Below are 14,454 nucleotides of genomic sequence, written 5' to 3' on the forward strand. Positions count from 1 at the left end.
AGTATAGGTTTCGCATTAGAATGACAAGTGTTCTAGGATTTCCATTCTTTTCAGAGTCAGCCACAGTTTGTTATGATCCATGCAGTCAAATGCCTTTGCATAATCAATGAAGCACATATATGTTCTTCTTGTATTCCCTGCTAAGATCCATCTAACATCAGCTACAATATCTCTAGTACCATGACCCCTTCTAAACCCAGCCTGGACTTCTGGTAGTTCTCTGCTGATGTGCTGTTCCAGTTGCTTTTGGATGATCTTCAGTAGAATCTTGCTTACATGTGAAATCAGTAATATTGTTCTATAGTTTCCACACTCTGTTGGACTGTATGGGATTTCTATGTTCAGCTTTTTGAGGAAACGCCACAACTGCCTTCCAGAGTGGTTGTACCATTTTACAGTCTCACCAACAGTGTATATGAGTTCTTATCTCTCCACATCCTCTTCAACATCTATTGCTTATTCTCCTGCTAAACTTTGCCACTGCTGCTAGGGTGAGGTGGTATCTCCCTGATTTACATCTCTCTTATTGCCAGTGATTTTGAGCATTTCTTCATGTGTCTGTTGACCATCCAAATGTACTCCTCTGTGAAGTCTTTTCATGTCTTTTTTCCATTTTTTTTATTACATTCCACCTTTATTATTATTTTTTATATTCATTTCAATGAACATTTACAAAGATTTTGGCTTTCCATTCATTCATTGTTGCACTTTTCTCCCCACCCCCCTCACCCCTACCCCCAGTTCGCCTTCATTTTTCAATTGGGTTATCAGTCTTTTTCTTGTGGAGGCCCTGTAGGATTCTGTAAACTTTTGTTATGAAACCCTTGTCCTAGATAGTATTGCCAAATGTTTTTTCCCAATAGGTTTTCTTTTCACCCGGTTGGAAAGTTATGGATGGGGTTATTTTTTGTTGTTGTTCTTTTTCTTTCTTGTTGTTTTAAATGTCCATCAGCACTTTATTAAAGATCTAGGAGAAAACAGTGAGATCCTTCTCAGAGACTGCCTCTGTTTTGATGCACACAGGGATTTAATCTTAAGACAGTCCCATTCATCAATTGTATCCTCTCCTGGTTGTGTATTTCTGGCTGTATTCCCAGCCTCTATTTGATAGGCTAGACCTTCTAACCTTGGTCCTACTTTATCTCCTATGATCTTGATGGTTTGGGGCTTTACCCCTAGGTTTCTGATCCACCTTGAGTTGATTTTTGTGTGTGGTTTGAGGTGTGGATCCTGCTTTAGTTTTCCACAGGTAATAATAGTCCAGTTTTGCCAGCACCATTTGTTGAAGATGTGGTTGTTTCCCCAGTTGATAAGTTTTGTTTTTAGAAGGTTTTTAAAGCTAGTAAATCACATACTGGGAGATTGTCCATCTTTCTCTTGTAGAGCAGCTAGTAGAATTGAACCATGTACCATGGGGTTACAGTGCATTTCCTTTCTGCTAAGCTACAGTTCCAGAATCCCTTAGAAAAAGTAATCACTAATAAAACAAATTCAGGCCTTGAGGTGCACTCCTAAGAGATGCTATCTTCAATTATCCATGGCAAAAATCTTGAATGACCAACAAAGTGTAAAAGGAAGATGGAATGCACAGAGTCACTGTACCAAAAGAATTGATTGACATGGAAGTATTTCAGGAAGTAGCATGTGAACAAGAGCTAGTAGTAATGAAGGAGGAAGCTCAAGCTGCACCGAAGGCATTGGCAAAAAGTGGGGCCCCAGAAATGATGGGATACTAATTGACATGTTTCAACTAAGAGATATGCAGCACTACATGTGCTAATGAGTTTGTGCCAGGAAAGTTACTTTCCCAACTGATGAAAGAGATCCATATTTGTTCTCATTCCTAAGAAAGATAATCCAACTGAATGTGGAAATTATAGCACAATATCATTAATATCACATGCAAGCAAAATATTGCTGAAAAATCATCCAAAAACTGCTAGGACAGTTCATTGATAGAGAACTACCTAAAGTTCAGACCAGCTTTAAAAGAGACTATGGAACTAGGGATGTTATTTCTGAATGTCATATGGACCTTGGCTGAAAACAGAGTACCAAAAGGATGTAGATTTGTGTTTTATTGAATATTCAAATTCAAAGACACTTGACTAGATGGATCTTATGTATGGACATTTTTGACTATATATGGCACAAACTATGGTTAACATTGAGAAGGATATGAACCTGAGAATATTTAATCATGCTCATTCAAAACCTGCATCTGGACCAAGAAGCTATTGTCCGAACAGAACAAAGACATACCACATGGCTTAAAAACAAAGGTGGGCATCAAGGCAGAATCCTTTCTTCATTCCTATTCAATCTGTGTGCTGAACAAATTGTTCAAGAAGCTGGACTCTATGAAATAGAGAAAGATGACATCAGGATACTAGGAAGACTCTTCAATCTCTGTTATGCAGGTGACTCATCTTTGCTTGCTGAAAGTTAGGAGGATTTGAAACACTTGCTTCAGAAGATGAAAGACTCCATCCTTCAATATGTATTACACCTCAACATCAAGAAAACAAAAATCAACATCAAGAAAACAAAAATCTTCACCACTGGGCTGATAGATAACATCATGAGAGATAAAGGAAAAATAGAAATTGTCATTGATTTCATCTTGCTTGGATCTATAACACCTTGGCTTCAGTAGTCAAGACAATCAAGAGGCATATTGCATTTGGAAAGGCTGCTCTAAGGGAACTTTCCAAGGTACTGAGGACGAATGATGTCACTTTGAAGACTGAGGAGGCCCTGATTTAGGCCAAGATCTTTTCAGTCACTTGCTATGTGTTCAAGAACTGGAGAATGGCTAAAGAAATGCAGAAGAAAGAAAAAATAAATATCGATGTCTGTGAGTTGTGGACTGGCAAAAGAACAAATAGGTATGTCTTAGAGAGGGTGAAGCCAGAGTACGCCTTAGAGACAAGGATGGCAAAGCTTTGTCTCACACATTTTGGGCATGTTGCTAGAAGAGGCTGTTCCTTGGAAAGTGGCATCACGCTTGGAAAGATAGAGGGTCAGTAAAAGAGAGGAAGACACTCAAACAGATGGACACAGTGGCTGCAACTATGGTCTCAATATGTCAGAGATGGTGAGGATGACACAGGACAGGACAGGGCTCAGATCTGTTGTTCATAGGCTTACTATGAGTTCTGTGTGTCTCGAGTGGACTAAACAACAACAATAAGAAGTGAACCAGTTAACCTGATTGCAGTGCCCCCTCAGGGCCAACACCTGCACAAAACATGTAGAAAGAGGCTAGAAACTAAGCAGAAAGCAGTTTCTAAGAGCAAAATTGGAGCACATTTAGCTGTGAAAGTATTTTTTTGTTTGGTTGGGTTTTTGAATGTGTTTTATTTAATTATACTTCTTGATTAGTATTTAAATCAGTTGACCTTAAAGAAAACAATTTATTCTCCATAGTGTGAGTGAGCTTCATGCCATTAGGATAACCCTCTATAGAGAATGAGAGTCTCTGAACACTTACTTGTGCCTTGTTCAATCAAACTGATCTAGGGAACATTGCATGGTTTAAAGTCAGGAAAGGTGCACATCAGGACTGTATCCCATCTCTATACCTTTCCATTCTTTGTGCTGACCAGATCATTCAGGATGCTATATACTCTACCAAGAAGAATGTAACATCAGGATTGGAAGAAGGCTTATCAACAACCTACGTTATGCAGATGATACAACCTTGCTTGTGTGATGTGAAGAAGACTTGAAGCATTTATTGCAGAAGATCAGAGACGATAATCTTCAATGTGAATATCATCTTAACATCATGAAAACAAAAATCTTCACCACTGAGTAGGCTGTTGCCTATCATAATAGATGGAGAAAAGACTGATAACTTGTTAAATGTTTAATTTTATGTATGTCAACATCCATGGTAGCAGCAACCAAGAAAGTAAAAGATGTGTTGCATTGAGGAATTCATCTGTCAAGGACCTCTAAAGAATTAGAATATTAGTTTAAAGGGTAAGGTGCTCCTATTTCAAGTCCTGGCATTTTTAGTTACTTTCCATACATTAGAAAGTTGGACATTGAATAAAGAAGATTTATTGATGCTTCCAAACCATAGCATTGAGTAAGAGTACTGCATATCTCATGGACTGCCAAAATAATAAACAAATCTGTCTTGGAAGAAGTGCAACGAAGATGCTTCTTAGAGGCAAGGGTGGGGAACGTCATCTCACATGCTTGGACATGTTGTTGGGAAGGGCCAGTCCTTGGAAAAAGACATCATTATGGAAAAGATAGATGTTCAGCAAAAGAGACAATAATTCTCTGGGAGATGAATTGATACAGTGATGGAGCATGCTAAAGAACATGAGGATGACACAGGAAAAGGCAAGGTCCAGGTCTGTTCCTGGGGTCCCCATGAGGTATAGCTGATGGTACGTAGCAACAACAACAGCAATAAGCGGAGGTAATAACACTTTGGGTTGTTTATATTGGACTTAAGAGAAAAGAACAGTCACTAGAAAAGGACTTCTTGTTTAATAGAGTGCCAGTGAAAGAAAGGAAACTCTGGACAAGATGAATTAACAGAGTAGCCTCGACAGTGGGCACAAACATAACACAGATAATGGAGATGGCTCAGGACTGGGCAGTGATTCATTCTGTTACACATCACCCAGAACCACCTACTGAGCGTGCTCCTTAGTCTAAGCTGCCACATTTGTTTTCTGCTTTGTTTCTGTGTTCTGTGCCCTTGCTGGGTATTAGCAAATTCCGTGGGAGGAAAAGCAGCCAGATTGTAGAGATTCACTTCAGTGCTTCTCTCTAGGATTTCCTGGCTGCCTAGTTGCTTATTGATGATGTCAAATATATAAATATATTTAATTTGTATGCAGCTTTTAGAAATGATCCTAGAGCAGTGAACTTAATGTATCTTCAGGCTGATCCAAGCATCTTCATAATGAGAAGTTTCAACTTATTTCTGATCCTTGGTTTTTTTTTACTTCATGTTTTTTTCCTTCATTAAGTGTGTTTCAAGCTTACTGTATTTGCTCAATTGATCTCACCATCCATCTGCTTTTTTTTGCTTCCGGTACTTATTGATGCCTCTTTCATGTTATTTGTTATTTGATTTCTTCTTCCCCTGTCCTGCTTTGTGAAAATGTGTGTTTCTTTTTGGGTTAGTACTACATTTTACGAATACTTAATAGAGTAGAGAAGAACATCTGTTTTTGGCAGAATTTGTCATTCTTTTCCTACTGGGAACTTACACTTTCTGTCTTACTTTTTTTGCATGAAATAGTTTCCTGATTATATAGCTAAGGTTATTTATACAAAAGATACTGGCCAAACCAACAGGAATTTTTAAATAAAGAGATAATTCTCAGTGTATCACTTGCTTGCCTTCTCTTCTTTAGGTTTTCTAAACAACTAGAGGTTGTCCCCTTTGCTCTAGAAGAGTAAATTGTGTGAGATTTCCCTTTTTGCTATTTCTGGAGTCTTGAAAAATAGAATATCACTGGTGGAGGAAATTGTTCTATTTCCTCTTTGACATTTTTGTTGAAGTTATACGTACGTAGTATTTCAAATGTCAGTGTCGTTAAAGCTAGCCATGAATGATGGCAATCTCTGGCATATTTGTTCTCCTTTCTATCCTATTTGTCCATTATGAACTATGTTAGCTGAATTTCCCCACCCCCTCCATTTAGTGTGTGTGTGTGTGTACCATCATATTGGATCTGACTGGCACAGGAGGAGATTGCCCCTCCTTCTCCAGTGAAGCATCTGGTAGATTTGAGCCTTTGGGGTTGCAGCACAGCTTCTTGCCAGTAGGCCACCAGAACTCCCTTTTGGCTGAATTTTTAATAATATCTTTAAAAAAAATGTCTCCTGTTTTTACTGCATTTTTGTTTTAGCATTTGCTTCTTGGCTTTCTTCTGTGGAAGATGATTTAGCTATCTTTCAAAACCATTTTCTCTGCCCTGTTATGCACATGGATACCTGTTTTCATTCCCTAATACAGTTACATTGTAATTTTGGTAATTTTCACTATGTTAGGTCTTTGTAAACTTTCAGCAAGTTACTTAATGTCATAGGGACTACAGTGTCATAGGACCTATGGGCTGTTGCTTAGTTGTGAACAAGAGCTACACCTACGTGTGTGTGTTTAAGTTGAATTTGTAGGTAATTTGAACCGGTCTGGCTTAGCCTCAATTGATAAAGTGCATTACATGTTTCGCTGCTAAATGTGAAGGTCAGTGATTTGAATCTCTTAGTTGCTCCAAGGGAGAAAGATTGGCAGTTGTCTTTAAAGATGTATAGCAGTAGAAACCTGATGGAGAAATGCTGGGAGTTCAGATGAAGTCAACAAAGTCAGCAGTGGGTTTTGTGCCACTAACTGAATGGACAGGGGTTCAAACCTACCAGCTTCTCTGTAGGAGAAAGATGTGGCTCTTTGCTTCTGTAACTATTTGTAACTTTGGAAACCCTTCGGGCGGTTCTACTTTGTCCCATCAGACCACTCTAAGTCAGAATTGGCTTGATAGCAGTGGATTTAGTTTTTGAGGTTAGTACAAGAGAAGACTCTTTTCTGTCATGTAGAAGCTACATATGTAGTGAGCAAAGGTGATTGTTGATGAGGACTTTTCTTACAGAGTAGGACTTCGTTCAGTTGATCCAAAGTGAGGAAACATTTGCACAACTTTAAATGACAAGTAAAAACTGCCCTAGCATTGGAAGTTTGTAACATGTAGCCCACCTAATTTTCTTATTAAAATTGGGAATATTATTAAGATTTTTCTCAAAGAGTTATTTCTAGGCTTAAATGAAATAATAACATGTCAAGTGCTTATCAGAGAATTGGGCACACAGTAGTGGACACTTAATAGCTTTGAGGGAGCTCTGGTAGTGTAGTCCATAGGTAGTCATACTGCTGACCCAAAGGTGGTGTCTCTGGTGGGTCGAATCCAAGAGCAGGACTGTCAGAAAGATGAGGAATCCTTCTCATAAGACTTACACCTTTGCAAACCCTCTAGAGGGTCTTTTGTGATTTGCTTCTGGCTTGATGGAAATGAATTTGAATAATGGTCATTATTAATTAAGGTTCAGAATTAACTTGATGGCAACATATTTTAATAACTATCAGGATTTGCATTCATAGTTATTTTTAGTATTGCTTATTGTTTAATTTTTATTTAAAGTGGTCAAGTTATTTGCCCATTCCTCTCATAAGTATCTGTAGTTTAATGGTGTCCTCATTGTTGAGAAATTGTGCTGCCCAATACAAAGGTTGTTGTTGTTGTTATGTGCCGTCGAGTTGTTTGCGACTCATAGCGACCCTATGTACAACAGCCCTAAACCCTGCTCTATCCTGTGCCAATCTCATTGCCTCTGACACACCCATCCCGATTACCCCAGTCACTGAATCAATCCACCTCATAGAGGGTCTTCCCCTCCTGTTGTGTCCCTCTACTCTACCCAGCATGATGTCCCTCTCTAAAGACCTATCTCTCCTTACATGTCCATAGTATGTCAGAGGAAGCCCCAGAATCCTTGCTTCTAAGGAGCAGCCTGGTTTAACCCTCTCTAAGACGAATCTGTTTGTTTTCTTGGCAGTCCATGGTACATTCAATACTCTTCTCCAGCACCACAGGTCAAAGTTGTCAATTCTCCTTCTATCATCCCTAGTCATTGTCCAACTCTCTGATGCATAACAAGTGATTGCAAAGACCATGGCCTGTATCAGGTGGACCTTAGTCTCCAGAGAGACACCGTTGCTCTTGAGTACTTTGGAGAGGTCCCTAACCACAGACTTTCCCATCGCAATACGTTTTAGCTGATTAAAATGTACCAGCTGCTACTCTGGACAGTGATGAGCAGCAGTCTCATACAATTTACAGCCTCTATAAAACCCACTGGAGGGGCAGCTGTGAGTTGATTCTAACTCAGTGGCAATAAGTTGTTGTTAATGTTAAAAGAGTATGTTTTTAGCATAATTTTTATTACTACATCACAAAAATATTCTAATATGGATGACTTATTCAGTCTTGATAATAATTTTTTTTCTACTCTTTGCAAGGGACCTTCATTTTCTTTATATATTAGAGAAGTTAGGGTTAGACTTTTCCCAGGATGACAGGGAGTTAAGTATTGTATCAATGGTGAGTGCTTTGACAGAGATTGCAGACTACCTGACTGACAGTTTTCAAATTATTCTAAGGTCTGTCATTTACTCAACAGAATTCTGTGGGTAGAAGTTAGGATAGGCTGAGGATTGATTTAGTAACTGTACACTATCATTAAGGATTTTACTACCCTCAGTGCAATGATTTCTGTCTTTATGCTTGTTTTGTTTAGCATACCTTTCACTATTATGTCTGTTTTGAAGGTAAAAATAATGATGGAAGGGGAGATGTTAGAAATCTCTTGTTCATGTCATTTTCCAAGAAAGTGAAGCTTCCTTAGAAATACTATCTTGTCTCTTTTTTCATACTGATTTGTTTTTTCCCCCTGTGATTTCTTTATCTTTGGCAGTTTGATAGTTTGTGCTTAAGTTGTATTTTACTTTTATTCTTTCTAACATATCTATTTATTCATAGTATAATTGAATGGGACAATATGTTAGACTTCAAGATCTTTAAGTTCTTAATTTTAATCTTGTAATGCATACTGTGACTAATTAAAATTAAGATTTAAAAAAAAAATTAAGATGGTTTTAATTTTAAATATTTTTATTTTACAGTGAATTCTATAAAATTTCACCCCTCGGAGCAGTTAGCTCTCACTGGTATGTTGATTTTTTTCTTTTTAATTGAACAAATTTATTTATTTAGTCTAAAACAACCATACATATTTTAAAATCATTATCAGAATTCGCTAGTCTTTTATAAAAATTAGATATTATTTAGTTGCCATTTTGTGAATTAATTGAGAAATAGAAGAAATCAGAATAGTACTTAAACCAGTAGTGGATTATACATTAGATTAATTTGAATTTGTTGTGAGATTAAAATAAATTAATATCTTCTTGAAGTATTTCCATAATAATTTCATTATTGCCTATATTTTATCTGCTTATGCTGTGAAGATCAATGGTAGTTTCTAATGTAATTAGAATTCTTTGAAGGCCTATGATATTTATCATTTTTCTGAACCTTATTTGTATCTGAAATAAAGAAATGAGGAAAGTAATAATTTTGACATTTGGAAATTTGCTAGTCAGTGTTCTATTTCCTTTCTAGGTAATTTACTTCAATTGTAATAATTTGGATTACAGTTATATTGTTTTTGGAAATGTCATTATTTGCTTTATTCTGTGGCTTTTGAAAACACATCTTCTTCATTTGCTGCTTTTGTGGGGTTAGGAGAGTAGCGTTACTGCACTGATGTTGTTTCCTGTAAAATTTAGAGCTCTTCTTAATTACATATGACTGTGACAACACAAAATATTTTGTGATACTATTACACTGATGATAGTCTTGAATAATACTAAAGGATAAGTGAGCTGTAGCCCCTAGACTGGTGAACTACTGGTGAAAGGGCCAGATAGTAAAGATTTTCAGCTTTGCCGGCAGTAGGTCTTTGTCACAACTATTATGTGGTTCTATTATTATAGTTCAAACACAACCACAGGTAAGACATCAGTGAATGAGTGTGGCTTTGTTCCAGCAAAACTTTATTTACTAATATGAGTGGCTGCTTATATTTAGTCAGTGGGCTAGATTTTGCTGACCTGTGGTTTAGAGCACCAATGCTTTATGCTGCTTTGTGCAGGTGTAATAGTTACTGGTTTAAGGAGAGAATCTAAACCACAAATACTTTTCATTGCATCTGAGATGTAGTGATAGCTCAGTTGGCTGCACGGGTTTGGTTTTGTAAATAATAGGAATATGGCAGGATATGAGAGTTGGTTCTATTTTGACAAATTTAGATCATAGTAGCTTAACTTACACCTTAATATTTGAAGATTAAAGTAGACTGGGGAATTTAAACTTTGGACAGTTTCGGTAGGCAGCCGTCAGGGAATTGATGGCAAGGAGATGAAGAGCTGATCAGAAGTATGAATATTCAATCCAGAAAATGAGAAAGGAAAGATTTAAATCAAGAGACATTTTAAAATGACGTGTGTAGAAACTTTCAAACAGAATAAGCGGTGGAGTTAGTAGAGTCAGAGTGAAATTTGTATATGATTTTGATTCAAAGATAGTGAGTCAGAGCAATAAATTCTTTGACACTCTAACAAGCTCACTATCATTAATGACCTACAATATACAGTAATTTCCTTTGTGAAGATCTATAGTAGTAAAGAGAAGGAACCTAGAGAATGTTTCAAAAAGGGAGAGGAAGAAATGGAAGAATGTTGAAAGCTTTATATTTGAATATCTGTTCTTTTGAATAGATAAAACAGACATTCAAATAAGATGACTATGCCACTATACTATAGTGGTCCATTCAACATCAACATTTCCTTGAAAACTTAAATGAGAAGAGAAAAAGGGTAGCAACACAAGTAAGACAGCACAAATAGCTGCCTGGAAAATGATAAGGTACTCACTATGTTCACTGAGTAAAAAAATACACTTATGTATTCATTTTTTGAGACAACTCCAAATCTGTATAATGACAAATTATAGTATAATGAGTTTATTTATTTATTTTTTTTTCTTTTCTTCTCCCTGCCTCTTTTTTAAACAGTCCCTCGGTAAGGACTATCCACTTAGCTTTGTATCCAAAGACGAAATTTGTAGGTGAAAGGAGTTAGGAGTTAGCCTTCGTTACAGACTGGTTCATTTCAGGGTCGAAAATATGGAACGCTTCACGAATTTGCGTGTCATCCTTGTGCAGGGGCCATGCTAATCTTCTCTGTATCGTTCCAATTTTAGTATATGTGCTGCCGAAGCGAGCACTATAATGAGTTTATTTAGTTTAGGTAGATGGCAGATAAAATCTACTATTTATATACCTTACAAACCTCTATGAGTTTATACACTAAGAGGAAGTAGAACAATTTTTGTAAGTAAATCACCATTTTAATTTTGCATTTACTTTATTCTAAATAATATTATGCAGTTTTAGAAAGAGCCATTTCAGTAAGCATATTTGACTTAAATAATTGTCAAATACAAGTTTGCCCAATACTGTGTAGTCAGATATAGCTGAGAGTACATTCTATGCCTGCTCTGCACTTGGGATCACTTCTCCTTTTATTTCTTCTCTTCAGCTTCTGGAGATCAGACCGCTCATATCTGGAGATACATGGTACAACTACCGACGCCCCAGCCCATTGTGGATACTAGTGTAAGCAGCACATTTACTTAACCTGAAAACTCAACATGGGGTATGTTGGTAGAGTTCTTGAAAGTAGTGCAAATTTTAGTAACTTTTATTTTATAATATTTATACATTTATTTAACAATGTGTTTATCTTTCATGGATTTTATTAACATAAGCATTAATGGTCTGTAAGACATGTTTATGTGGGTAAATTTTTATGTAAGTAACAAAAAGTTGTTGCATATTGAAAGGAATTAATTAATATATTTAAGTTATGAATTTTTAAATTACTGTTTGTTTTTTACTACTGGATTTTTAAATTACTGGTCACTTTAATTTCTCATGTTTATAATCAGGCAGAGGTTTCATACTTAAGAGAAAAATGGTCTGAGTAGTTGTTGTTTGTTACAGGGCAAATTTTAGCTGTACAGCTCTCACTTTCCCTTGCTATTCCCTTTTTGCTGTGCTGCTTAAGTAGGTAAAAAAATGTACTCCAGGCATAAGTACTGTATAAACCGTTATTGCAGAATGAGTATGAGGATGCAAGGTGAGGGGAGGGTGGAAGATGATGGGTGAGGATGTGAGGGGGCAGGAAGGGAGGGACCAGAGTTATCATGGGGTTGTATAATTTGAGGGTAGGAGGTAAGGGAAATGGGAATGATCTGGTGTGAAAACAATGCATTTGAATTTTGTAAATAAGCTAGTAAAAAAACGTTATTTCAGGCAGAGCTGGCTAAATCATTTTATTTAGTAAAAAAAAGTTATTTTCTTTTGTTGTTTTAGCTGTTAATTGTTAAGCTGTGAGAAAGATAGTAGCCATCCAGTTTTGTTATTTGTGCTTTTGTATATTTTTTATATTTTTCTTTTTAAAAAAATATTTTCAAGGGCGCTCTAGCCTAGTGCCAAGAAACAGTGCTGCAATCCTGAAGGTGTGAGGTTGCAATCTACTAGATGCTCCGCTAGAGAAGGAGAGGCAGTCTCACACAACATGAAAAAAAAATTTTAAAAAATACTTTCCATTTGGAGATGGATTTAGCACCCAATAAATTCTAGTAATGAGCTTTCCTCAGCTAAAAAAAATTCTTAATTGAACTTTCTAATTGTGTGTATTCTGTTTATTGAAACCAGTAATCTAGTTATTTATTCCAACCAACTGCTGTGGAATTGATCCAAGCTTTTGAATCTTAGATTTAAAATCATCCGTAGGATTTCTAATGCTCTAAATCTTTATGGGAGGAGACGACTCATCTTTATCCTGTTGAGCAGCTGGTGAATTTGAGCTATTAACCCTTCAGTTATCAGCCAACATATTACTCACCATGGAACTCAAACACAACATGTTATTTTCTGCCATATTTGATGTATGCATTACTCATTCAAGAAAGAAAGCTAATGAGTACTTTTAATAGACAAGGTCAGAGAGATGAAAGCAACATTTAGTGCTTAGAAAATTAGTTAACATCCTACTGAATTTTTTCCCTTAAAATACATTAAAAAACCTGATCAATTCTATCAGAAGGAAGAAATTTTGTATATAATACTTATATTAAAAACATTGATAACATTGTAAAATGGTATAGCCATTCTGGAAGGCAGTTTGGTGCTTCCTCAAAAAGCTGAACATAGAAATTCCATATGACCCAGCAATTCCTCTACTTGGAATATACCCTGAGAAAATGACAACTGAGGCACCAACGGAGACTTATACACCAGTGTTTCTAGAAGCATGGAAACAGCCTAGATGTCCAACCACAAACAAAAGGATTGAGAAATTAGGTATATTTACGCAATGGAATACTACACAGCATGCAGGAGCAATGCTTTTGTAAATTACTTACCTAGCTTGGGAGGGACTGGAGAGCATTATGCTGAGTGAACTCACTCAGTCCCACAAGGACAAATATTGTATCAAACCATTATTGTAAAACGAGTATAAAGATCCAAGAGGAAGGAGAGGAGGTTGGAAGCAGAGGGATGAAGATGTGCAGAGGGTGGTAGGATTAATCATGGAGTTGTACAATGTGATGGGAGGGGGTGAGGGAAATTGGAAGAATCTGGAAAAACAATGTATTAGAATTTTGTAAATAAAGTAGTAAAAAACAACAAAAAAGCAAAACCAAAAAAAACCCCACCATGATAAAATGTAAAATTTTAATATTTTGTTGTTTTTGTTATGTACCATCAAGTTAGAACTGACCTGTAATTGACCCTCCAGTGAGTTTTCAGAGGCCTTTTATGCCCACCACATATCTGCGAGTTGCCAACAGAACTCCTTACCATTAGACCACCAGAGTTCCCCACTATTGAACTTATTAAAGAGATAGTAATCTCTTTTAGCTGTCATTGAATGTAAATAATACTTAGGTTCAAAAGAGATTATTAGCATTTCCTGGATAGATTTGACTGCCAACTTGACTACTTAATTCTAATCTTAGATTTAAAAGTAAAGTGTTAATAATCTATTAAGATACTTTGAATCATTACAGATTTTGAATGGACATTTTGTACTTTTGCTTTTCATCAGTGTTTATTCGGCATCCACAATGCTGATAAAATATATTTGAATGTCAGTATAGAAACAGGTTTAGATTAATTTAGTACTAATTAATTATATCACACACTTACTCGTAAAACTCTTTGCTTTCAAGTTGGAACTGATTCATAGCTGAGATTCCAGAAGGTTTCCGAGGCTGTAAGTACCATGGGAAGAGCTTGTGCATCTTTGTCCTGTGGAGTTGCTAGTGTATTCAGACTCCTACAGAGGCACATAGCCTTAGAATTAGCAGCAGCTCTTGAATAATTACTGTACCTTAGTAGGCTAGGACAGGATTTAGATCTGTTTATCAGTGTTGCTACCAGTCATACCTGGCTAGAGGGCACCAAACAACAACAAAGCATAAAAACAGTAGGCTTAATATTTCTCATCTGTGGGTAAAAACTGAAGGGAGATAAGTAGTATCTGATGGCTTTCCCAGTATTTTAGTAATAACTCAATATATTGCTAGCAGTAAAAATGATTAAAGCTAAGTAGATTAACGATCTCTTAAGATTTGGCAAAAATGCACAAAAGTCACCACATTTTGTACCCCCTGCTCGTGCCCAAAATAAAGTTAAAAGCACTTGGAAATACTGCATATGACTCATTACATTTATATTTTAAAAATACATTTTTTAAAAAAGTTAAAAAATTATGTTTAGTATTATATTTTGTTG

General features: G+C 36.4%; 1 protein-coding gene across 1 annotated transcript in view; it reads left to right on the forward strand.

The window, feature by feature from the left end:
• Window positions 1-14,454, forward strand: part of LOC102876471 (WD repeat-containing protein 37-like) — an 84,288-nt gene that overhangs the window by 28,506 nt on the left and 41,328 nt on the right. The window contains exons 6-7 of the mRNA XM_006888955.1: window positions 8,711-8,755; window positions 11,189-11,265. Of these exons, the coding sequence (XP_006889017.1) occupies window positions 8,711-8,755; window positions 11,189-11,265 (122 nt within the window). The remainder of the gene's footprint in view (window positions 1-8,710; window positions 8,756-11,188; window positions 11,266-14,454) is intronic.

Source organism: Elephantulus edwardii, unplaced genomic scaffold, assembly GCF_000299155.1.
Source record: "Elephantulus edwardii isolate Elephantulus edwardi_28Jun2011 unplaced genomic scaffold, EleEdw1.0 scaffold00073, whole genome shotgun sequence".
Taxonomy (NCBI): Eukaryota; Metazoa; Chordata; class Mammalia; order Macroscelidea; family Macroscelididae; genus Elephantulus; species Elephantulus edwardii.